This window comes from Nannospalax galili, unplaced genomic scaffold, assembly GCF_000622305.1.
Source record: "Nannospalax galili isolate Female #2095 unplaced genomic scaffold, S.galili_v1.0 scaffold257, whole genome shotgun sequence".
In the NCBI taxonomy this organism is placed as follows: Eukaryota; Metazoa; Chordata; class Mammalia; order Rodentia; family Spalacidae; genus Nannospalax; species Nannospalax galili.
Window position 1 is genome coordinate 3,253,161 of NW_008340854.1, and position 26,898 is coordinate 3,280,058.

At 40.6% G+C, this 26,898-nt stretch overlaps 1 protein-coding gene across 1 annotated transcript in view; it reads left to right on the forward strand.

The window, feature by feature from the left end:
- Positions 1 to 26,898, forward strand: part of Mta3 (metastasis associated 1 family member 3) — a 156,657-nt gene that overhangs the window by 98,590 nt on the left and 31,169 nt on the right. The window contains exons 10-12 of the mRNA XM_029564838.1: positions 8,946 to 9,134; positions 19,377 to 19,451; positions 22,198 to 22,256. Coding sequence (XP_029420698.1) covers positions 8,946 to 9,134; positions 19,377 to 19,451; positions 22,198 to 22,256 — 323 coding nt within the window. The remainder of the gene's footprint in view (positions 1 to 8,945; positions 9,135 to 19,376; positions 19,452 to 22,197; positions 22,257 to 26,898) is intronic.

Consider the following 26,898-nt stretch of genomic DNA (forward strand, 5'->3'; position numbering starts at 1 on the left):
AAAATATTTTTTAAAATTTTTATTAAATTTAAATTAAATTAAAATTTATTGAAAAGAGATTTGTATTTACAAATATGAATTGATTACGGATTGTGGTTACAGTGTCTTAAAACTCTGTCTTTGTGTTTTGAAATAATAGCACAGTTTTCCTGTGTTCCTTTCTATCGCATCATTTGTCACCATTGTACCACATTTGCTTTATTATCCTTTCTATTGTCAAGAAACCAAAAAGACAAAATTGTAACCAATGAATATAAAGACCTGATTGGCTTTTCCTACATTTCTAACATCAGACTACACTATGCTGACTCACAGGAACTGAGCCCTTTTGTTTGGTGGGTGGGACTCTGTTCATCTTGATCCCTTGGCATCAGCAGAAGGAATTCCATCCACTCCAGATTTGGTCTTCTTTGGTGGGGTTACTACAGGAACTCAGTCCAAAATACACAGTGGCCACCTAGAAACACAGTATTTCCCTACAGCTTGAGAGTAAGTTTCAGAATGGATGCCACATTACTAAATATTTGTTTCTAAAAAATACTTTCCTCCTGTATTAGCACAGTATAATTGTCACACTATTATAATAGTTAAATGAAAAGGCTTTATTCACATTTAGTAATTATTTCAGTAATATCTTTTAGAACAGAAAAAAGAAAACAATTTTCTGGCCAAAGGTCTTGGAGATCGTTTGTGACATTTGTCATTTCTGTGGTCTCTCCTTCAGTACCACACAGTTGCTCAGACTTCCTTTGCCTTTTGTGGCCATGATATTTTACATATATGTGAATAATGTATATTATATATAATTTCCTCATTGTTTTCCTTGATATCTTTTCCAGTGTTTCTGTCAATTCTTAAAAATGAGCTTTTGGTTATATTTTATTTATCTTTTTTTACTTTTCTGTCTACTTTTTTTCAGATTTACTTTGGTACTCCCTTTTCTTATTTATTTATTTATTTATTTTTATTATTATTTCTATTTTATATGTATGAGTGTATTACCTGCATGTATGTGAGTGCACCCTTGTCGTGCAATGCCACAGAGGTCATAAGAGGACTCCGGATTCCCCTGGAACTGGAGTTAAGGACGGTTCGTAGCTGCCATGTGGGTGCTGGGAATTGAACCCAGGTCCTCTGCAAGAGCAGTCAGTGCTCTTAACTGCTGAGCCATCTCTCCAGTCCCCTATTTATTTATTTTTTAAAGGCAGGGTCTTGCTCTATAGGTAGGCTGGCCTTGAACTTGAAGTCCTTCTGCCTCAGCCTCCCAAGTGCTAGGATTACTGGCATGTCTCAGTAGGCCTGGCGTTTTCTTTAAGACCATTTTTAGCAAATTTTCATTTGTCTTTCCCATTATACGTTGTAGACTGTAAGTGTTCCTCTACCAACTTGGCTTTAACTACAAGATTTTGATATGTTGTACTTTCATTATCTTGTGCTTTTAATTATCTCCTAATCTTATAACTTTTCTCTTTGGAGTATTAGCTTATTTCCAAGGAAATAAAGTTCTTCTTTGCTGGGATTGTGGTCAGTGAAAACATGTATGTTCTCAATTCTTTTAATATATTGCAAATTCTTTTTGGAGGGGCTGGAGGGGTGTGGTTTGAAACAGGATCTTGGGTGGCCCAGGCTGGCCTCAGACTCACTATATATCTGAGACCGGTCTTGACCTCCTGATCTTCCTGCCTCTACCTCCAAAGTGATAGGGTTGCAAGTGTATACCATCATGCACAGTTATAATTTCTTTCAGGGCTTGAAATATCACCTTCCCTCATATTTTGTTCTCATTGAAACAAAAATATAAAGTGAATGCTATACTTTTTGTCTCTAAAAATCTTACCTTGACTGGGCTAGAGAGATGACTCAGTGGTTAAGAGCATTGGATGCTCTTGCAGAGGACCTGGGTTTGTTTCCCAACACTCACATGGTGGCTAACAACTGTCCATAACTCCAGTTCCAGGGGATCCTATGCCCTCTTCTGACCTTCTCAGGCATTGCACAACATAGGTATACTTACACACATGCAGGCTATACATACACATAAAATAAAAATAAATAAGCCAAGCGTGGTGGTACATGCCTTTAGTCCCATCACTTGGGAGGTAGAGGCAGGTGGATCTCTGTGAGTTCAAGGCCAGCCTGATCTACATAGTGAGTTCCAGGACAGCTGGGGCTACAGGGAGACCCTGTCTCAAAAAGACCAAAATAATAATAATAATTAATAATCATTATCATAATTTTTTAAAAAAATTCTGGGGCTGGAGAGATGGCTCAGCGGTTAAGAGCACTACTGGTTGTTCTTGCAGAAAACCTAGTTTTGAATCTCAGCACCTACATGGTGGCTAACAACTGTCTGTAATTTCAGTTCCAGGGGAATCCAATGCCCTCTTCTGTCCTCTGCATGCACTGCGCAACATAGGTGCACTTATACACATGCAGGCATAACACTTATACACATAAAATAAAAATAAATAAATCAAAAGTTTTTGCCTTGATCATAGTTTTAGGCTTATTTGTAGGACTTTATATTCACCTTCTTCTTGAGAAAAAAATAAACTTATGTTTAGAATGTTGTACTTCATGCTGAAATGTAGGTTTTTATAAAAATTGTTCCTGAGAAAACCAGTAATTAATCTTAAATATGCGTGTGTTAGTTAGCAGTACCATAATTGTGGTATATGTGAAGGTTGCATTCTCTGGGAAGCAGATTCAAATGATGACTTTCAGGCAATAAGTTATTAGGCATTTCCTTTAGAATCAACAGCTGTAGTAGAGAAGGGAAAGAGGCAGGACCGGAGAAGTAGAATGCAGGTCCCGGTGGAATCTGTATGAAGGCCTCAGCTGGCTCACGGAACACATTAAAGAGTTTCCTCAGATCAGGCCTGTTAGACCCATGTGTCACTAAACCTTTCTTCAATTGAGACTTCCATGATAGATCCACCCCTGAAGGCTGTCTGCTTATAGCAACTCGAGGAATAAGTTCTATACCCTCAAAGGGCAGTGCCTTCCTACACTGCCTCAATTGTTATAGCATCTGATTTCTCACACACTCACCTACAGATTATGTAGGATTATGCTGAACTAGACCAGACCGTCTATGTACCAAGCCACATCCTAGGCCCATTCTGCATCTCTTAACTCTGCTAATAAAAGTCAGTAGCAGAAGAGGGCAATGCTAAACACATAGACACATATGTGCCAAAGATCTGTAGTGTCACACACCTAGCATCCTGTTGGCCACGCAAGTCATGTTGTGAAAGCCCAACATCGTGTAGGGACGAGTAGTCCCCTGAGGAGGTTCAGGGGAGGGAGGGAGTGTTCACTGAACAGCAATCCAGTTCACCACAGCCCAAGTCTTCTTAATGAACAAAAGATGAGAATTCCACTGCCAAGATTCCCTTGTCAGTCTTTCTCCTAAAATACTTCTGTTTGTCATTTCCATCTGTTGTGAATGAGATGAAATGTGACAACACCTTTACTTTTTGGCAGAGAGAACAGCTTGTGCTCAATTATGATTTTTAAATTTTAGATTTGAATGGATCTTGCAACGTGTGTATGTATCTGCTGAAAAGAAGTTATCTTTGCAAAGTATTTATCTGGGGGGAAGACTGAGATTGTTTTATACTTAGTTTTCAAAGTTGTTTTTAAAATATTTTTATTAATTCTTTTCAGAATTTCATAAAATATGGTTTGGTTGTATTCACACCTTCTCTTCTCACTAACTCCTCCAAGATCCACCTCCCACTTCCCTACCCCCAACTCTGTGTTCTCTGTCTTTTTTAAGTCAATAACCCATTGAATCCAATTTGTGCTGCCCATATACTTCTGCATGTGGGACCATCCGCTGTGGCCAACCTACCAGGAGCCACCCATTAAAGAAAACTGACTCTCCCTCCCCAGGAAGCCTTCAGCTGTCCACAGCTCTTCAGTTAGGGTTGGGGGCTTGTGAGCCTCCCCTATCCATGCTGGAATGTGGACTGGTTTGATTTTATGCAGGGAACCACAGTTACTGTGAATCCATGACTGCTGTGGTCCTGTTGTGTCCAGAAGACACTGTTTCACTCCAGTCCTCCCCAATCTCTGGATCTTACGTTCTTTCTGCCCCTCTCTTCTGAGATGGTTCCTGAGCCTTGGTATGTGTATGTTAGATGTCCTATTTGGCTGAACACTCCACTGTCATTTATTCTCAGAATTTTGACCAGTTATGAGTTTCTGTGTTAACCACCGTGCACTGCACAAAAAAGCTTTTCTAATGAGGCCTGAGAGCTGCACTAATCTATGGGTAGAGAAATATGAATTTAAAGGGCAGTTTGGTACTATGTCCATTTAGCAGAATAATATTAGTAGGCTCACCTTTGGGGCCTGAGAGTGCCCTAACTATGGGTTCTTAGCCAGATTTATAGTACCAGGCATGGGTGGAGTTGGGCCTTAAATCCAACCAGATATACCCATGGGTATATCTTCCCATGCCGCTCATTATTGTAGTTCACAGAGTTCATAGGGGATAAGACAGTCGATGACTTCTCCTGCCCCCAGAAGCCTACATAGCACCTTCTAGTACTATGAAAGCTAACCAACAGGGAGAAAGCTTCCTGATCAATACCAACTTAATTTCCACTTGTTCTATGACCAGTGTGCTTGATATTTTCAGCAACAGGGTCTCACCATCAAGTTTGGTAGGCAACCAAGAGCAATGGCAATAGGCTGTATTGTTTTGGGGGGTCTCAGGTACACCTCTGACTTACAACTTGAGGGGCCAAATTCATTTTAAATTTTAAGCTGGGATATACGTATAATAACATGTATGAAGTGACCTTCACTTAGCTGCACACTGTGTAAGTTTTGCACATGCATACATCAGCATAACCAGTACCAGGTTTAGATAAAGTATCCCAGGATCCCAGTTCTCTTGGCCCCTCCCAGTCAGTGTTCTGAAACCCAGGAGGTGCACACCCCTGAACTTGTCTGCTTTCTTCAAATTTTTATTATTTTCTTTATTTAATGTTGTCTTTTCTGTTGCAGAAACTATATTCTTTTACTTAAAGCTTTTAAGAGTACATTAGACTACACAAAAGTTCTTTCAAAGGAAACATCTGTGTGTCTCTGAAAAAACGGGATTAATGTGGACTTCTAGCAGATATGACCTCCTGTTTCCCTCATTGAAATTGTTCCCTAAAAATTCCATGGTGCCTGGTGGGAAGTTTGCTTTCTACCCATAGCAATTATGCTGACGTTTGCACTGGGCTGTGGTTTATTTGTGTAGAGATGAAGTCTCATTCTGTCAACTCAGGCTGTGTTGCCTTGGTGGCCTGGAAGCAGTCCTGGGCCTCTTGAGTAGCTGGGGCTGCAGTGAGCACCCTTGTGCTTGGCTTCTGCTGTGGTTTAAATGTGGACTTTGGAGGTTTTAAGTGGTTGATGCCATATCACCGGAGATAAACACATTTAATTCTGTGGCCTTTTGGTTTCAGAGCACAAGTTATTATAAAAATTGCTTTTATCTTTTGAGGAACTTCAGCATCACAATTAATTTGTATAATTTTTTTGGACGAAGTACTGGGGATCAAACCCAGGGCCTCACACAAGTCAAGTAAGTTCTCTGTCACTGAGCTACACTCCAGCCCTCGTATAATTATTGACTTTGTGTTGTTTGTTTTTGGTTTTGAGACAGGATCTCATACAGTCAAGGACAACCTTGAACTGCTGATTCTGCTGCCTTTATACCCCAAGTGGATTGCAAGTGGGTGGCCACCAAGCCACAATATACTGACTTTGGAATGTTATTTGATCTTGTAGGGTTTTTTTTAATATTTATTTTTTATTTTATGTGTATGAGTGTTATGCCTGCATATAGGTAAGTGCACCCGTGTCGTGCAGTGCCCGCAGAGGACAGAAGAGGCTGTTGAATCCCCTGGAACTGGAGTTATGGACAGTTGTTAGCTGCCATGTGGGTGCTGGGATTTGAACCTGGGTCTTCTGCAAGAACAGTCAGTGTTCTTAACTGCTGAGCCATCTCTCCAGCCGGGTCTTCTCGTTTTGTTACCTGTAGTAAATTTAGGAGGCTTATGACCATATTGTTAATTGAAAAGATCCCCAAGTACTATTGACCCTTTTTTTATAGACAGGTTATTCAGAAATAATCAGTTCTGGAGATAAACAAAATAGCTAATTGCTAGGTCTATATAATGAGATCAGCTAGAGAATCAGAGATTGGTAGAGTGTGAAATTTTGCAGAATACAAGCAAGGAGTCAAGGTCAATTCTGTTTTCAATCTGTGCTGCCGCAGGGTGAGAAGAGATTCTGTAAGTTATTCTTCCTCGGTGGTGACACATGACAGTGCCTTGACAGTGACCCCGAGCTGTGACGATGACTAGCAAATTGATAATAAATTTTTCTTTTGGCTTTTGTTTTGTGGAATGCAATGATAGATTTTAAGTATGATGTCAACCCTTGTTCAGTTAGTTACTTCCTGGACCTAAACAGATCTGAACTAGATACTGCCTTTGATTCTGTCAACAAATTTATTTTTATTCCCTTATTGAATGTCTTGATTAATGTATCACAGTGTAAAAATATAGTTGTGTTGTTGTGATTGTTGACAGCATTTTGCTGTTCAGCCTGGGTTGGCCTTCCTCCCTCGAACTTCCAAGTGCTGGGATTACAGACATGTGCCACCATGTCCGGCTGTATTAGTTGATTTTTTTTTTTTTTTTTTAAAGATAGGGTCTCCCTACGTAGTCCCAGCTGGCCTGGAATTCACTATGTGGCCCAGGCTGGCCACAATCTCAAAGAGACAGATGCCTCTGCTTCCTGAGTGCTGGGATTAAAGATGTGTGCCACCACATCTGACTTAATACTAGTTGATTTTTGAAGTTTATGTTATGCTACCTTATCAGTAGGGAACTTTCCACAGTATCATATATTTTGGAATCATAGAAGTTTTTAAGAGACTTGCTGTTAATTAGAAAGTAAAACTGTTTCCATTTGTGAAGTTTAAAATAAGTAGCACAAGGAGCTTTATGTAAAGATGCAAGGCTTAGCATTCATGTTCTTGAAAGTGTGTGATGGGGAAGGACAGAAACAAAACTAACATCACCCTGCCAAATAATCTGTGCTGAGCTCATGTGTGGATCTACACACACAGGCATAATCTTGACCTGCAGTTTATCTGCTGTGCGCTGCAAGTGTGTGCACTTGTATAACAGACTCTATTTCTCTCCAGTAGAAAGGTTATCAAAAGTTTTTCAAGAGCCTGGTGCGCTGGCACACACATTTAATCCCAGCACTCAGAAGGCAGAGACAGGTGGGTCTTTGAGTTCAAGGCCAGCCTGGTCTACACAATGAGTTCCAGGCCAGCTGGGGTTACAGGGAGACCCTGTCTCAAAAGACAAAAAAAAAAAAAAAAAAAAAAATTCAAAACTTCAAGTTTTGTGTTAATTGATGATTGGGAAAGATAATGCTCTTTCAGGGATAGGGTACAAGGCATCAAACCCAGGACTTCATGAATGACAGGAAACTGCTTCACCACAGTTATGTCCCCTAGCCCCCCAAATGCTTTTAAAGTTAACCTTTGCAAAAAAGCCAATTGTATGCCCTAATTTCTCTGTCCTCTTCAAATTACTCTTCAAATAACTCTTCCTTTAGATAGATAGAAACCTACACTGGTCTAGCTGTTCTAAGAATGCCTGATTGTCTGTTCTTGGTCATCCCAAGTCTTAACCAAACTAACAAATTTAATGTAGGTTTGTAATTTTTATTTTGTTTTATGTTTATATTAATATGTAATTTTTAAAATTTTTATCTTTAGTCTTTTTGAGACAGGGTCTCCTTGTAGCCCCAGTTGACCCTGAACTTACTCTGTAGACCAGGCTGGCCTTGAACTCACAGAGATCTGCCTGCCTCTGCCTCCCCTGTGCTGGAACTAAAGGCGTGCACCACCACACCTGGCTTTAATGTGTAATTTTTAATTTATTTATTGTGTGTGTGTGTGTATGTCCTTCATGTGGAAGTCACAGGACAATTTGCAGGAGTTGATTCTCTCCTTCCACTATATGGGTTAGAGTAATTGAACCTTTACCTGCTGGGCTGACTCACTGGCCTTAATATGTAATTTTGTTTGGCTTGGAACTCACTATGTGGACCAGGCTGGCCTGAATCTCATAGAGATCCACCTGCCTCTGCCTCTGCCTCCTGAGTGCTGAGATTATCTTTCCATCTCTTTTTCAAAAGTTATTTATTTTTATTTTATGTGTATGAATGTTTTGCCTGCATGTATGTAGGTGTACCATGTGCACACAATGTCTGCAAAGGTCAGAAAAGGGCATAGGATCTCTTGGAACTGGAGTTAGGGACAGTTATTAGCCACCATGTGGGTACTGGGAACCAAATTCTGATCCTCTACAAGAGCAGCCAGTGCTCCTAACCACTGAGCCATCATCTCTCCAGCCCCATCTTTCCATCTCTTATTCTTTTATTTAATATTTTTATGTAATATTTAATTTAAGTTTTAAGCATTTTGATCTTCGTGGTTAAGTTGGTATTCCAAGTGGGATGCATTAAATAAAAAACCTTAAATGGTACAAGTTAGCATTCTCTTAAAGCAATAAATGATATTTTAAGTAACTATTTCATGCTGTTTAGCTGTTTAACTTTGTTATTTAAAAGTCAGTACTGAAAGGCCCAGAGTAGTAGCACTCAGGAAGCAGAGGCAGGTGGATCTCTGTGAGTTCAAGGCCACTCTGGTCTACATAGCAAGTTCCAGTCCAGCCAGGACTACATAGGTAGACCCTGTCTCAAAACAACAACAACAATAAAACCACAAAAACAATCAATCAGTACTGAGAATATGGTTGCTAATTAGTTTTTCTTGAGTTTCAGTGTTTTGGTTTAGGTGATCTGCAGGTGCACATATCTACCTGATATTTCCTGGCCATTTTATTTCTCTTCTCTAGTTTCACGCTATGGATACATTGTACAGACACGGCTATGATTTGAGCAGTGCAATCAGTGTCTTGGTACCTCTTGGAGGACCTGTTTTATGCAGAGATGAAATGGAAGAATGGTCAGCCTCCGAAGCGAGCTTATTTGAAGAAGCACTGGAAAAATACGGCAAAGACTTTAATGACATACGTCAGGACTTTGTAAGTAGAAAATTGTGAATAAACAAAAATACTGAGATTGGAATATCGTTTTGAAATTTGTTTTATCTGTTTAGTAACTCTTATTCATTTGGCATGCCTATGACGTAGTGAGATTATTGTTAGTGCTGGGAATCACACTCTAAGCTACACCCTTAACCTTTGACATAGTAATTTTATTCAAACTCAAAATAGATTGAAGGGCAGCTTATAAGGGAAGAAACTGACAATTTTTTTTTGAACAGTAATTGTGAGTCTAGCACAGGGTCAGGAGTCCCTGAGCTTTTGGTATACATCTCAGCAGCATGAATTTACCTTTTGCAATTGTGATTTCCAAGCAAAAATATGGATAATTCTGATCATTTGTGCTAAACATTTATGGTCTCTGTGTATCTTTAAAAAACTATTTTATTTGTTATTTTTATGTTATGTGTATGAGTGCCTAGTCTGCATGTGTATAAGTGCACCCATGCCATGCAGCGCTTAAGGAGGTCAGAAGTGGGTATTGGATCCCCTGGAACTGGAGTTACAGACTGTTGTTAGCCACTGTGTGAGCGCTGGGAACCGAACTTGGGTCCTCCTCTACAAGAGCAGCCAGTGCTCTTGACTACTGAGCCATCTCTGTATCTCTCTCTCTCTCTCTCTCTCTTTTTTTTTTTTTTTTTTTTTTAGACAGGGTCTGCCTGTAGCCCCAGCTGACCTGGAATTATCTATGTAGACCAGGTTGGCCTTGAACTCACAGAGATCCACCTGCCTCTGCCTCCTGAGTGCTAAGACTAAAGGTGTGTGCCACCACACCCAGATGTATCTCTTTTAAACCTTCTCTAGTGGTCTTTCTAATTACTGGGCCTAAAGTGATACAGACTGCCAATACAGACATGACTCTGACCAAGCAGAAGACCTTAATTTGCTTTCCTGTTTTCTTCAGCCATTGATTCTTACTAATATGCAGTATTCTGCTTAAGTTTCTATTATGCTTAAAACTTACTCTTTTTCAGCTTCATTAAGAAGCACAAGTTGTATATTCAAGTTGTACAATATGATGATTTGATGTGTACACACATTTAAGTGATTACCATAATTAATATATCTACTCTCATAATTACTGTTGTGTATATATATGCATGTTGTAAGACCTTTTTTTTTTTTTTTTTGGTTTTTTTGAGACAGGGTCTCCCTGTAGCCCCAGCTGTCCTGGAACTCACTATGTAGACCAGGCTGGCCTCGAACTCACAGAGGTCCACCTGCCTCTGCCTCCCGAGTGCTGGGATTAATAATTTCAATGCTGCAGATTAAACCTAAACTGCATACATTCTAGAAGGACTCTACCTCTGAGCTATACTTCCAGATCTTCTCAACCCCTTTTGTCACAGAGGTTTTTAAAATTACACAGGGTGACCTTGAACTTGAGCTATTGCCTTAGCATTCAATAGCTAGAATTATAGATGTGCACAACCATACCTGGTGTCTTGCTTTCTTTAGTTAAGTTTAATCTCTTTGAAAAGAGGGTTTTTGCTTGAGATCTTTATGACTCACTTTCCCTAGAAACCATCTTTCATTTTAAATTATAAAAATAGATTTTTATTTTTTTACCCTGAGACAGGCCTTGCTGTATAACCCTGTCCAGCATCAAATTTGCTGTGGTCCTCCTTTGCATCCTGGGTGTTAGGATTACAGGTGTATCCCATTATACTCTGCCTATAAATGTAATCCTTGACTATCACACGTGTGATACGAGCTTATATCCTGCCTTTTATATTGTTGTGTATCTCCTCAATTACTTCTAAAGCAAAATTATTATTTATCAATATGGGTTGATAATATTAAATTCCACGCACAATAATGATAAGCTGTTATTATCACTGGAATTCGTTCTGACAAAACCCCACTCATACTTACATTGTGACATACTATAATTCTAAATTTGTAGGATGCCAGCCAGGTGACACATCCCTGGACTCTAGTAGTCAGAAGGCCAAAGCTGGAAGATCTTAAATTCCAGGCCAACCTGGGATACATAGTGAGACTCTCAATTAAAAAAAATAATAATAGAATACACAACTGAGAATTTATGCTATATTAGTGGTATGTAGTTTCAGGTAGTCAGACTAGCATAACAGTGCAGTGTTATTAATGGAAACCTACTTAGCATATTAAAGCTAAATCTATATAGCATACAAGAGTTAAATCACTACATGGAAATTAAAGGACAAAAATTTCTTTAAAAACAAAATCTCAGACTGATGAGATAGCTTAGTGAGTAAAGACACTTGCCACCAAGCCAAATGACCAGAGTTCAATCCCCTGGACCCATGTGGTAGAAGGAAACTGATCCCTACAAGTTATTTAAAAATTTTTAAGAACAAAATCTACAACCAGGTGCAGTGATACACACCTGTAATCCTAGCAATTGGAAGATCAGGAGCTCTAGGCCATCCTCAGCTACATAGTAAGTTTGAGACAAGCCTGGGTTATATGAGATCTTGTCTCAAAAAAAAAATATCTATAGGTCTCATAAAACATGAGACGTGATGACACAGAACAGTTTTCCTTTAGCTGGATGTGACACTGTCTTTATGTTCTGGTCATCCTTCTGAGTTCAGTTCACTTTAGTGTTTACTGAGCACCAGTAGCATGCCGGGTCCTCAGGTAGGCACTGCACATGGAAAGAAATGTGGTCCCTACTTCAAGGAATTAGTTCATACTTAAGATCAAGAAACTGAAAAATACTCATCCAAGTGGAATGTTATATGTTCCCACTAGGGGGTAATGACTGCTCTGGGTGTGTTGGGTAGGGTTAGTTATACCAGACATGTCAGGAAAGACTTAAAGGAGTTAAATGATGTTTTAGCTATCTCTGAAGATAAAGGGAGGAAAGAAAAGCTCAAGCTGAGGGATGAGGCTTGCTGGTGACATTCCTGGACTAAAACTGAATTCTTGGCCATAGGTTCTTGGACATAGTGCTGGCAAGATGGCTCAGCTCATAAAGGAATTTTCCAGCAAGCCTAATGACCTAAGTTTAATCCCAGGGATTCACATTGTGGAAGGAGAGAACCAACTCCCACAAGTCATCCTCTGACCTCTACACTTGAGACACTCTAAATAAATAAACGTAATAAAAATGTTCAAAAAATATTCTTGGACATAGGCTAACATTGGTATGGAATAAAATTACTGTGTGAAAATGAATATGCAATAGTACTACTATTAGGTTTTTGTTGTTTTTACTTTCATGGTCTAGAAAATTCTAAATTGGTAGCATGGTATATATTACTTTTGCCTTTTCTCTGGCTTCTTTGAATAGAAAGCCTATTAGAAACAGTAAGTAGCAGGGAAGGTAAGAAACGGACTTTAATCTGATCTTCTAAGAATTGTTGAGAGTCTTACTTCAAAATAGGCCAACTACGGGTGCTGCAGTCTCTATTATGATCCGAAACCTAGATACCTAATTGAAAAGCTATGTCTTTGTCTTGCTCCCAGATGTCCTGTCTCTGCCATGATCTCCACAGCTGGATGCTTTGATACCAAATCTGCCTTTCTTTATACAATCCAAATTATATCTAGAATTCTAGGCACAAGGAAGTCTGAGAGGTGTGAGTTTTAACTGCAGGGACAGTTCTCTAGAATGTGGTTAGAATACTTATTGATAAACCAGTACTCTTTAGATGCGTTGTATTTTGGAGACTGGAATTGGCCACAGGGAATAAGCCTCAACATGAATGTCAGGAAATTAATTAACTGCACAGTTTTTTTAAATAGTGTCTTTTTAAATAGTGGGTATTTTTAGTTTACACTTTGACAGTTTCATAAATGTATATACTTGTAGGTTTTAATTTTTAAGCAATTTATTTTGTATGCATGTCTAGAAGTCAGAGGACAGCCCTCTAGAATCAGTTCTTCGACCGTGTGTGTCCTGGGTATCAAACTCAGGTCATCAGGCTTGGCAGCCAGTGACTTTACCTACTGATCCATCTCTCCAGCCCACAGCAGTAGTTTTGTAGTTCGTTCATTTTATCATCAATCTGCTGGCTCATTTCGTTGGCCTGAGGCAATGTGGGACTGGACCACTGCTGCCACACTTCTTCTTCTCCAGTGTCCTCCTTCAGCTTGTCTGACTTTCAGGGCAAGGTCTGAGTGTGTGCTTAGCTCTGGGAAGAAAGGCCTAACAATCATCTGTAACTTCAGTTCCAGGGGATCCTACACCCTTGTTTGGTCTCCGCAGGCATTGCATGATGGGTACACTTATATACATGCAAGCAAAACACTCATACACATAATATAAAATAGAATTTTTTTTTGTCTTTTTGAGACAGGGTCTCCCTGTAGTCCCAGCTGACCTGAACTCGCTATGTAGACCAGGCTGGCCTTGAACTCACAGAAATCCACCTGCCTCTGCCTCCTAAGTGCTGGGACTAAAGGTGTGTGCCACCACGCCTGGCTTAAAATAGAATTTTTTAAAAAAGAGAAAGGCCTAATTTCTACCTGACACTCATTTCATCATGGTTAAAGGCGGTGATCCCTGGCTGGGATCTTCCCCCTGCTCATGGGCTGCAGTCATATTAGTAAGCTTCAACTGATCTGGCTCTCCTCTGCTTTTGTAAGCCCCAGCATTAGATGGAAAGATATCTGTCTTATGTCAATGCATATGGTTAAGTCATTGTAATCCCTTATTAAAAAAAAAAAAAAAGACTTGGGGCTGGAGAGATGGTTCAGCAGTTAAGAGCACTGGCTGCTCTTGCAGAGGACCCAGGTTGAATTCCCAGCACCCATGTGGTGGCTAAGAACAATCCATAACTCCATTTCCAGGGGATCCAGAGCCATCTTCTGACCTCTGTGGGCATTGCATGACATGGGTGCACTCACATACATGCAGGCAAAACACTCATACACATAAAATGAGAGAGAAAGAGAGACAGACAAACTAGAAATAGTAAATAAATATACCTGTCTTGGTGGTCCTGCTTGTCAGTTGAATCTTAGTGGTTAATCATTGGCTTTTTTTCCCCTACACTGATGTTCTGTTTCAAATTGCAATAATGTATGACAATTTCAGTTGCTTCACATTCTTCACACATCTTGTTGTTGTAAGGTTTAAAGGGTGTTGTGATTTTACTTTGCATTTCCGCTAATGACTAATGACACTGAACCTTGCTTTTTTTTTTTGAGACAGGGTCTCACTGTGTAGTCCTGCCTGGCCTTGAACTCACAGAGATTCACCTGTCTCTGCCTCTGGAGTGCCTGGAGTTCTGGGATTAGAGCTGTGTATACCACACCCAGCTGATACTGAGCATCTTTATGTGTCTCATTGGCATCCTAAGTCTTTGATGTGAAAATACTTATTCAAATCTTTTCCCTATTTTAAAGTCTGGTAGATTTCACTATGTAACCATTGCCCAGCCTGATACTTGCTATGTAAATCAGGCTGGCCTCAAACACAGAGATCTATCTGCTTCTGCCTCCTGAGTTCTGGGATTTAGAGGTGTGCCACCACACTCAGCTGGGCAACATTGTCAACACTTCTGGTTTCACCATGGCAACATTTATAGAGCGTTCCTTTTTGTTGTTTTGTTTTGTTGAAACAGGGTCTCCCTGTAGCTACAGCTGGCCTGAAATTTGTTATGTAGACCAGGCTGGCCTTGATCTCACAGAGATCCACCCATTCCTGCCTGCCTTGAGGGGATTAAAGGTGTGTGCCACCTGGCTGAGTGTTCCTGTTTGAACAGCACCCAATCCCTTGATGTCCACAGTGTCACCCTTCTGGTAGATTTACATATATGTGGACAAAGAAACAACTCCATGATTTCTAAAAGGCATAGAGAATGTATATTGGGTGTCTCTCCTCTGTCCCTTTGTGTTGTCATTTTGGTGAATTTCAAGGCTTCACTGAAGATCAGTACTGAAGCCTGATTTGAAACCTATTTCTTTCAACCTAGACATCTCTTCCAGAGAGAACTACAAGCTTGGGTTTTAGATTTGGTGTAAAAATGCCACTAAACATGGGGCTGGAGAGATGGCTCAGCAGTAAGAGTACTGGATGCTTTTGCAGAGGACCCGGGTTCGATTCTTAGCACCCATCTGGTGGCTAACAGTTGTCCCTGTAACTCCAGTTCCAGGGGATCTGATGCCGTCTTCTGGCCACCTCTGGTAGTGTATGACATGGGTGCACTTACACACATGCAGGCAATAGGCTCATATACACATGCGGGCAATAGGCTCTTTTTGAGTCAGGGTCTCCTTGTAGCACCAGCTGGCCTGAAACTCACTTTATAGACCAGGTTGGCCTTGAACTCACAAGAGATCAGCCTGCCTCTGCCTCCTGAGTGCTGGGAATAAAGGTGTGCACCACCATGCCCGGCCATGAAATATTTTTTTTTTAAATGTCACTAAACATAGCTCAAAAGGCAAAGACCGCAACACCCCAACACTGCCTAGGTCATGGCACAGAATACCAGGCCTGAAGCCATGGGAACAGAGGGCTGAATGCTTGGCAGGCTGACCTCAGTAACTCAGCTTCACCAGTCTGGAAACTGTGCCCCCAGTGGTTGCAATGCCCTGGTTCTTAGCCTTCAGGACCCACCTAGCATCTGCTGCTCCCAGTCTGGCAGGACAAGGCCCTATTGCCCAAGCCAGTGGCTTCCAGACAGGCTAGACAGTCTTTCTATTACGATGACACACAGCCTTAGCGGTCACTGAGATACACTTTGAGTCTGTAGAATACAGTCCACCGAATCCATGTGTCAAGAGCTGCGTGTTAGCTCAACCCCAATCTTTTTACCTCTGCTGAAATGTCCTACTAATCCCACGTGCTCTCCACCTTTTCTTTTTCTTTTCTTTCTTTCTTATTTTATTTATTTATTTTTTTTGACGACAGGGTCTCGCGGTGGTCCCAGCTGGCCTGGAACTCACTATATAGACCAGGCTGGCCTTGGACTCACAGAGATCCACCTGCCTCTGCCTCCCAAGGGCTCGGATTAAAGATGTGCGCTACCACACCCAGCCCAGCACTCTCTACCTTTTCAACTGGCATCTTCAAAGTCATATTAGGGGACAGGGATGTAGCTCACAGGGATATAGCTCATGTCTAGCATACTCAAGGTTCTGGGTTTGATCCCCAATACCTCACTCCCATAAAAGAATGTGCTATATTTATTACCTTAAATTTTTTATTTGATTCTTCTCCCATTTAGGGCTGGGTTAGTTTCAAGGTCTATATGTTGATTCCTTGACAATTAGTCATTTATTTTCTAGCCTTTTTGTGTGTCTTGTATTTTTTTTTTATTAGAGTTATCTTGTGCAAACACTAACAGACCAAGTTTAAATATATGCTGAAATGAGCATGTCTGTTCTCAGACCTTTGAGGGGTGGAAAGGTTGGTTCTCTCTAGTCACTAAATTATTCTAGGATTGGGGCTATTGTTCAAGTTATTAGTGCACTGGTATATATGTGTGTTGTCTTAGCATCTTTGTGTCTCCTGGGGCCTCTAGGACCTGAATTTCCCTGCTTTTGCTAGCTATTTCCCCCACCCAGCAGGAAAGCCTCCCTATCTGGCTAGCTCTCCTAGCACTGTAGTCTTTCAGTACCTGGTTAGCTTGCAGGATTATTCAAACAAGCCCATCACATCCTCCCATGGAAACCTTCTGTGGTATCCAGGGGAAACCTTATCCTTTTATCACCACTGAGCTTCATTTCCATAGCTCCTACCTGTTACTCCATTTTCAAGTGCAGCTCTCCTGTCCTCAGAGGGTGAGCACAGGCGACTAAACCAAAGGTGAGCACCACCATGCCCAACTTTTTTTCCTTTGAGATAAGGTCTCCCTGTAGCCCCAGCTGTCCTGGATCTCAAAGAGATCTGCCTGTCTCTGCCTCCTGAGTAATGGGATTAAAGGTGTGTGCCATCTGGCTTGGTTGCTTTTAGCTATTTCTTGGGTGTTTAGCCAATTATACTGTGACCCAAACCACAGACTTCAGATTCTTCTTTTTGTTCTTTGAGACAAAGTCTCATGTAATCCAAGCTGACGTCAAACTTGAGATTCGTCTGCCTGAACATCCTAAATGTTGGAATTATAGGCATGTACCACCATGCTCTGCTTTTTGGAGTAGTTTTGCTGATAATTCAAAGATCCAAAACCAGATGGTGACCTTAATGTTTCTTACTGTGCTTCCTGGTCACTGCTGCATGGAGTTGTAATGGTTGCAGCAGTATAATTCTGGTAGGTGCTGGCATCCTGTGCAAGCCATCTGTCACAGTCACATTTTTCCCTCTTTGTTGGATGTGTGTCACAGGGAGTGCTCCTGAAATCGTAAGGGAAGGTTGAGGGAGAAGTGGTGCTACCTCAGGAATAGACACATTGATTATTCCAGTGTGATCTTCATGGACTGCCACTGTACTTGGTGAAAGGCCAGTTAGGGCTTTGTGAATTAGATAAAATATAGTTGATGAAGAAGCTCGGCTTACATGGTCACTTGGCTTCCTTCTCTCAGGTTTCCAGGCAAAATCTATCGGTTTCCTATCAGGTTCTTATTTCTCAAAGACAGAAGACAATAAGAACTCTTAGCTTACTCAGAAACCATGCTGTGACTTCCCTATGAGGCCCTGCTGAAGACTTCTTAACTATCAGATACTTGACCCCATTAGATGGATGCATTGGGTTTAAAAAACCAAAATAAAAAGGCAAAAAACCTATATAGTTATTTGCTTTAGCTGCAGTTCAGAGCTAGTGGCTATGCCCATGGCCTATAAGAAAACCACATTTGTAACTACTCTTTAAACTGCCACCTGAATCAGTTTAAGATACTTTCTTTTTCTGAAATTCTTCTGTTTTCTCTTCAGAACAAACAGTAAGTAAATTAAATGTGGAAGCTATACCATGGCATGGATGTTGTCCAGGTGGGTCACAAGCAGCCCCAGAGGGGCTGCAAGAAGTCCAGGAAGTGCTGCTTTAACTGGCTGGTCCTTATGTTAGGATGGGCATTTTGATGAAGTTGGAGGGCTCTTACCTTTTGCAAAATCTGCCACAGCTGAAGACTGTCTTATCAGCCCTTCCCATCATCATGAAATCCAACCTGCCCTCATTTCATCTTGGATAATTAATAGAATTTCATCTACAGAGAGATATAATGAGTAGAGTGTCTGGTTGTAGGTCTTGTGAGTTGGCCAGTTTTGAATATTTCTAAAGCAGCAAAGGCAAGCTTATTAAATAGGAAGCACACTTGGCTATCTACTTTTTCCAGAGATGTAGCTTTATTATTTTATTTATAATAAACAAAATAGAGTGTTTATGGGCTAGACAGATCACTCAGTGTTTAAGAGCACTTGCTGCTCTAGCAGAGGCCCTGGGTTCAGTTCCCAGCACCTACATCAAACAGCCTCCAACTGCCTGTAACTCCAGCTTCAGGGGGATCTGACACCTATCACAGAGGCACTAGCATGCACATACACACTGTTTAAAAATAAGATAAATCTAAAAAAAAAATTAAAGTGGCCAGCTGTGGTGGCCACATCTTTAACTACTACCTTCAGGAGGCAAAGGTAGGTGAATCTCTGTGAGTTTAAGGCCAGCCTAGTCTATGTAGAGAATTCTAGGCCAGCCAGTACTATACAGTGAGACCTTGTCCCAAAAATTACCAAAAAAGGGGATGGAGAGATGGCTCAGCAGTTAAGAGTACTGACTACTCTTGCAGAGGACCCAGGTGCACTCACATACATGCAGTCAACATACTCATACACATAAAATAAAAATAATAAGAATTTTTAAAAAAAGAAAGGAAAAGAAGGAAGGAAGACTTCTAAACTTGTGCTGCAGAGCTTGGGAATATAGTTCAGAGGTAGGGCAGTGGCCTGGTACAGTTTGAAAGGCCCTGGGTTAATCCCCAGAACTGCATGAGTGCATAAATTAATTAAATAGGTGAATAAATAAATAAATAAAATTGTGCTTTGGTCCCACCTGTCACTACTGCAGAGGGCTGAGAACTTTGTGGAGTAAGTCAGGAAGTATTCTCAGTGATGTTGTTTATAAATGTTGTTTTAATAAAATTGGTGAGAAATGAAATGCATTGTATTGGGTTCTGTTACTAAATATAACTTGTTTTGGGCACCATTTACTAAGAATTTCAGTTTTTTCAAAAGATTTTTTTCTAGAATGAATCTGAACTACATATATTTGCCTCATTTTAAAGAAGTGGTTTTAAGGAAAGTGCTTTGACATTAGATTGTTTTAATTATTACCACATTCGATATTTTTTCAGCTCCCATGGAAGTCCTTGACTAGCATCATTGAATACTATTACATGTGGAAGACTACTGACAGATACGTGCAGCAGGTAAGTTTTCACATTGCTACTAGCACAATTGTATTAGAGCGAACTTTGTTTATATTTCAGTATTTGTTGGCAATGTGTTAATTTTAAATTTGTTTTTTCTAGATTATTTTTCATTCTATGATTTCATGTCTTTAGGACTTTTAAAAAAGATTTTATTTTGTTTATATGTATGAGTGTATTGCTTGCATGTATGTAAGTGCACCCATGTTGTGCAATGCCCGAGAAGGTCAGACAAGGGTGTGGGATCCCCTGGAACTGGAGATACAGACGGTTAGTCACCATGTGGGTGCTGGGATTCAAACCCCAGTCCTCTAGGAGGTCAGACAAGGGTGTGGGATCCCCTGGAACTGGAGTTACAGACGGTTAGTCACCATGTGGGTGCTGGGATTCAAACCCCAGTCCTCTGCAAGAGCAGCCAGTGCTCTTAACCACTGAGCCATCGCCCCAGCCCCTCTTTAGGACTTTCTTAAAAAGGGTTTTCATTTTAATATTTCACTGTCTTCAACATTCATTGTCATGTATATCTGAGAAAGATGGCAGGGAAAGCTGTGTCTAGGGAGGCATTGTTCCTCTAGTGTGTGACTGATGTTTCACCCCTTTGTAACAGATGGGATTTACTAGAAATATGGCATTGCCACAAACTCCTTGAACGATATGTTTTTATGAGGAATTGATCATTGAGACTGGTGCCATCAGTCCTATAATTTAAGATACTTTTAAAGATTTTCTGAAATCTCCTTACGTGACATTTTTGTGGATCTGTTCCCTGAGTTCTAGATTTTCCATGTGGTGTCCTGTCTCCAGATTGTAGGGCCTTGCATGTAGTTGGCAGGCAGGCACTCTACCACTCAGCTGCATGACCAGTCCTTTCCTGAGCTTTTGACCTTAATTGTAATAGGTTATTATTTTGAGACAGGCCTCACTAGCCACCTCAGGCTATCCTTAAACTGGAAATTCCTTCTGCCTGAATGGAATGCTGGGATTGGAAGTGTGTGCCACCAAGCCCAGTTGTAGTAGTGTTAGTTTTACAAGTTTAATGTTTTCTTCTTGTACCAAGATTCTCTCCAAAGTCATTTAAAAGTAGGGAATCATTTAACTTTGGAGTCGAGTCCTTCCCAAATGTCCTAAGTTCAATTCAAGTAGCTCTCAATTATTTATCTTGAAAAATAGTACTTCTGGGGGAAACATATATATTCCTGAAATGACCTTTGTGGATACTGTTTTAAATTCTTACAGTCACATGAACTGGTGAAGAAAAGCAAATAGATTAAAAACAGTATTTAGCCTAAGTACATAGGCTATCCAGTGGCAGGTACTGGTGCTATACAAATACATTTTAAGGATCACTCTTAAAAGTGCCGTGAGTTGCTGCAGTCTTGAATAGTGAATAGAAATCTGCTGGTGAACGACTTCCAGTGTCAACACCGTATGTAATTCAGAAAGTACATATTGTCAACAACTTGGCTAGCAGTGAAGGCCATGTAGCCTGGAAAGCTGTGCTGCTCAAATCAGGTGTCCCTAAAAAAGGCCCAGACGTGGCACGAAAAAAGTGTTTGAAAAAAAATTATTGCCAAAACTATCAGCTCCATTCTAAGCTTCAGATTGTCCCCTAAATATTTTTATTTTCATTTGCTTGGACAAATGGAGGATAGGTTTATAATATAGTTTGCCTCTTTTGGGACAGTGACTTTTATTTTATTTTTTTTACCTATTTGCATTCATTATTGTGCTCATCAGGGTCTAGATCTGATGATCTAGATCCCATTCCTTTCCCTGCATTTGGCTAATGGTTGGTTTCAGTACAACCTTATGTGAGTTCAGCCAGGATTTAAAGTTACTATGGAGCCAGGTGCAGGGTACACCTCTCTAATCCCTGCACTCGGGAGTTTGAGGCAAGCCTGAACAACATAGTGAGCTCCAGGTCAGCCTCAGCTACATAGCACCTGTCTCAGAGCCAACTGATTGACAAACAGAGTTACTGCATATTGTCCATTATTTGAGCATAAATAAGTCTTATTTAATTCTATTTAGAGTAGACATAGTCACTTTCTCCTACATCCCTTTTGTAAACTATCTCTGAATATTTTTCTAAAAGCAAAGTTTTTTTAAACTTTTATTTGTGTCTATGTGTGTTTTCTTCTAGAAGTACAAATAAGAACTAAAATAGGAACTAAATTTGCCAAAGTAAAAATGACTATTTTAAATGTCCTTTGGGGCCTGGAAGCAAAGCTCAGTGGTAGAATATGTGCTTAGCATATGTAAAGTCCTGGGTTCAACCCCTGTATGCACATATGAGAAAAGTCCTTTTTAGGCCAGACACAGTAGTGCATGCCTTTAATCCCAGCACTGGGAGGCAGAGACAAGTGATCTCTGTGAGACTGAGGCCAGCCTGGCCTACAAAATGAGTTCCAGGCCAGTTGAGGCTACAGGGAAATTCTGCCTCAAAAAACAAAACAAAACAGAGAAGTCATTTTGTAATTTACTAACAAAAGACTGGGAAGTAGAGCTTTTCATTGCCTTATTTAAAAGAATCTTATTTCTAAAATTGTATCCATCCTCACAATTCTGTGGTGTAGAAGCTAATGGCTTTTCTTATAAGTTACTGGAGTTGAATGTGTATATGAAAGAATCATAGATAGCAATTGCATTGTGCTGTATCATTTATTTTCTTGTGATTTTAAGGGAATGAAGTATTAATAATTAGTAAGCATTTCTTGTAAAATGTTTTATCCATCGTTTGAATTAGAAACGCCTAAAAGCAGCAGAAGCAGAGAGCAAGCTGAAACAGGTCTACATCCCAACTTAGTAAGTAACTGACGTCTCTACAGTATCTGTCCTGGTCTTAATTCTTCATCACGAGCATGCCCTTTGTTCAATGGCAGACAAACTTGAATTTCTTAGTGTGTCTTCCTTCTTTCCTCCTCAAAGCACAAAACTTGTTTTCTGTTATACCACTGCACTGACTTTTGGAAAGAAAAGGGGAGTGAAACAGAGAAAAGTCCTAGTAGACTAGCATGAGGGCTAGAGATCAAAATGGCCATATTGTACATCTGTCAAGCCACAGGGAGCATGTCAGATTTTCCAGTGAAAGCAGCTAGCTCTGGACTACGTGATACAATCGTGTTCACAGAGCTAGTGTCTTCTGAGGCTGCCACATCCTAGGATGCAGTCTGTTTGATTAGTGCACATCACCCCTTTGAGGGATGTTGTTCACGTTATTTGCTGAGGGTTTTACGTTGTTTTCTTGGGACTATCCTTTGCTTCTTCCATGGATTTCAATTACTTTTGCTGCGTGGCATTCTGTCATTACCCTTTGGGTTTATAGATCATTGTCATATAAGAGCAGATACCAGCTTTCTTTTCATTTGCTGTATTTTAAATGTATTGTACTCTTTTTGAGGTCTTGGAATTTGATCACTTATTTGTTCAGAAAAAAATATGTGCATATTGAGTCCCTCATGTGAAGTGCTATCCTAGATTCTTTTAGGAGTAAGATATTTAACAACAAATTTCACTCTGCGATGCCAAGGTTTTTCTTATAATTTGAGTATAGTAATTTTATACCTAGATTTTGTTTGCTGAATTTCCATGTATTGCATAATATATGTTTTTATATGTAGGAGGCCTCATGGACAATGAACTGTGGGCTTTCACAGTAATCTTTTACCTCAAGACAGATAACCAGTTTACGTTTAAGAACCTGTAATTTACACTTTCCATAATTACTATATCTCTTTTGTAGAATGGTTTTGAAATCCTATAAAATTATATATTCTACTTGACTAATTATAAAAGTGTCATTCCTCAAAGAAAATACTGTTGTGCCTCAGGAATTAGCTTTCCACGAACTTTCCCACACTCCAGCATGCTGCTACCATCAGAGATATGGTGCCTTTCACCTATTCTGACTGTGTGACCCGATAATTGTTTTTATGCTGCCTACAATGACTTTGGTGTCTTTCTCTACATCAGGGATTCCACATACTAGTCTATGAGTAAAATCTTATGTATCACCTGTTTTTGTAAATTAAAGTATTATTGGAAGGTAAACTTGTTTATTCATTATGTATTATGTAAACCTGCTTTTAGGCTACAAGGGCAGAATTCACTGGTTGTCCCAGGAATTATATTACCCACAAAACTTAAACTTTTTAAAAATAAATTTATTGAATTTTTTTCATATATAAAATCATCTTTATACCCTCTTCCCCCTTCCCCTTCAGCACCCTCCCAAAGCACTCCCACTGGAGTTCATATGTTCTGTCATTTGTTTTAAGGCCTATTATGTAAAGTTAGTGTCCCAAGATGTCCCTCAGTGCAAGTTTATCCACCAGGGTTTAGTCAGCCTTTCTAGAGAGTCTCTCTCTCTTCTCTCAGATCAGCTCTTCCTCACCCAACAGTAATCAGCTGCCAATAATTCTCCAACTAAGACTGGGCCTTGCTGTTCATAGTTCTGTGCTGGGTTTTTGTCTGCCTAAGTTTGCATGGGTCTTGTGCATGCTGACACCATTGCTGTAGGTTTGTATAAGAAGGGTCCCAGGTACCTGTAGGACCATTTCCCTGTGATCATGTACCTCGTCCCTGGCTCCTATAATCTTTCCACCTTCTCTTCCACAGTGGTCCCTGAGCACTGGGTGGGTGGACCTCAATATAGGAGATCTGTCCAAGGACCCACACTCTATCAACTCTTTTTCTCTGTGTTTTGGCCATTTGTGGCCTTTTGTGTTCCTGGCCCTCTGTTGCTTCATTGATGAGAACTGAAAGATGCATTAGTGTTTTCTTTATCCTTTGTTCTATGTTCCCTGAGCCTTAAATGTGCCACTTAGGTTTGGGAAATTCACAGAATCTCTGTGTGTGACCAGTGGTGTAACTCAGTAGTAATCTCTGACTGTTGAAAAAGAAGCTATTTTGATGGGTGGTGACTGGGATACTTGTCTGTAAATTTAAGGATTCATAGTTTATACATAGTAAGAGATTACATTTGTCTAGGGATATGAGGACCTTGGGTTTTCTTTAAGATCTGTGACCTCTCCAGCTATGTGTATTTGGCTAGGTTTACAGTACCACACATGAGTTTCCTCCCATTGAGTGGGCTTTAAGTCCAATTAGGTAGCTGATGATTACCCCTAAGATAAAAGTGCCACTACTGCACCAGTGTTGTTTGCTGTGCTGGTCATTGATGTGGTTTTTAGGCCTTGAAGCTGGGATTGGACCATTGATTGATACCAGCTTGTGTAGTGCTCTCCAAAGCTATGAGAGCTAGCCTTCAGGGGAAGTGACTTCCAGGTCAGTTCCAGCTCCATTCCAAATCCTGTGTCCGATGTATGTCCTGTCTTCAGCAATAGGGCCTTACCATCAAGTTCTGGGAGGCAATCAAGGACTGTGGCAGTAACCTGTGTAATTTTGGGAGTCTCTTAGACTTCCCTGGCCAACAGCTCAAAGGAAGGTTTCTCCTGTTTGGCACTTTAAAACTTAAACTTTTTAAGTATTGGGCCCTTTATAAGAAATGTTTTCCATACCTTGATTTAAGTGATTCTTGGAGAACAAGCAGTTTCTAATCATGCTTATAAAAAATGTGTTTGTCTTATGCATTGTTCAAAAATATGAAGCTAGGGCTGGAGAGATGGCTCAGCAGTTAAAAGCACTGGCTGCTTTTGCAGAGAACTTGGGTTTGAGTCCCAGCACCCATATGGAGGCTAACAGCTGTCCATAACTCCCGTACCAGGGGATCAGATGCCCTCTTCTGGCCTCCACAGGCATTGTATGACACAGGTACACTTTCATACATACAGGCAAAACACTCATACATAAAATTAAAATAAATCTAAAAAATTTCACAAAAATGTGAAACTGAGTTGCATATAAATCTGAGTTCTTTGATGAATTTACTCTGAAACAAGTTTTTTTATAAAAACAGATTAATAATTATTGTTTCTGTCACGTTTTGAGCCTGGCAGTCTCCTTCAGTCAAAGCCATGTGTTCAATACTGGAGGTGGAAGGGTTGAGAAGAAAGCCTGTCACTGAGCGACTCAATAGTTAAGAGTACTGACTGCCCTTGAAAAGGACCCAGGTTCCATTCCCAGCACCCGCATGGCAGCTAACAACCATCCATAGCTCCAGTTTTAGGGGATCTCATGCCCTTTTCTGATCTCTGAAGGCATTGCACGACAAAGGTGCACCTACCTACATGTAGGCAATATACTCATACACATTAAAAAAAATGGAAATAATAAAATATTTTTAAAAGGAAGACAGCCTGTCCTCTTGAGCTTGCGTTCTAGTGTACAGAACCAGTGTTCTGGGATAGTTACTGAGAAGATGGGTTTTTGCAAGTGTGTGCTGGGTGACCAGGTTCAGTTATGTCCCTAGGAAGTCATCTTTGAGCAAGTAAGCATGAGGAGGGACTGATCAGTTAACACAGGCTTTCCAGGCTAGTGGTGCTCTGAGCTGGGGCAGGCCTCGCCCAGTTGAGGAGCCCGGAGAAAGGCAGTATGGCTGGTGGGAAAGAGTTACAAGCTGTGGAAGGTTGGTATGGGGTACCTGTATCATGAGCAGTAGAAAGGAATTTTAAAGGAAGAAGTGTCATGATCAGATTTTCACTTGAAAAAAAAAATCACTGGCTGTATTTTGGAAAGTAGCTTGGGGAAGAAGTAAAAGCTGCTACAGTTAGGAAGTCCTCAAGAGATGTGATGACACCAACTTGACCTAGGCAGAGCTCTGGAGATGGGGCAGTATTTGGAGTGACTTTTGTATGTCAAGTTTGAGTCCACAGTTAGGTGGATTGCCCTGCCACTGACTAAGCTCAGAAACAGTGGTGCAAAGTTAGATCAGGCTATTTTGAGCTTGTTTTATCAAAAAAGACATACTGGATATACAGCCAGCATGTATTAAGACATATTGATCTTAACCTCAGGGGAAAGGTCTGGCTAGAGATACAAATGTGAGCTTTACCAGCATACAATAATTCTGTTTCAAATCATAGATTAGATTTCTGAGGGACAGCAACAAGAAAAGGGCCTTGCACCAAACTTTGAATAAATTCAGTATTTATAGAGCAAACAGACTATGAGAACTACAAATGGAGACCTGGGTAAGTATACTGCCACAGAAGCTGGAGGCCCGGCTTCACAGAAGAGGGAGTGAGCCTTGTCAGATGCTTGAGAAGTAGAATCAAGAACTCAGCAACTTGGAGGCCATTGTGATGGAGTGGAATGGTGAGGACTGACATGAGGGGGTGTGACTATAAAGAGAGCACATGGGGTGACTGTGAAGAGAGCACCTGGGGTGACTGTGAAGAGGGCACCTGGGGTGACTATGAAGAGGGCACCTGGGGTGACTGTGAAGAGGGCACCTGGGGTGACTGTGAAGAGGGCATCTGGGGTGACTGTGAAGAGGGCACCTGGGGTGACTGTGAAGAGGGCACCTGGGGTGACTGTGAAGAGGGCA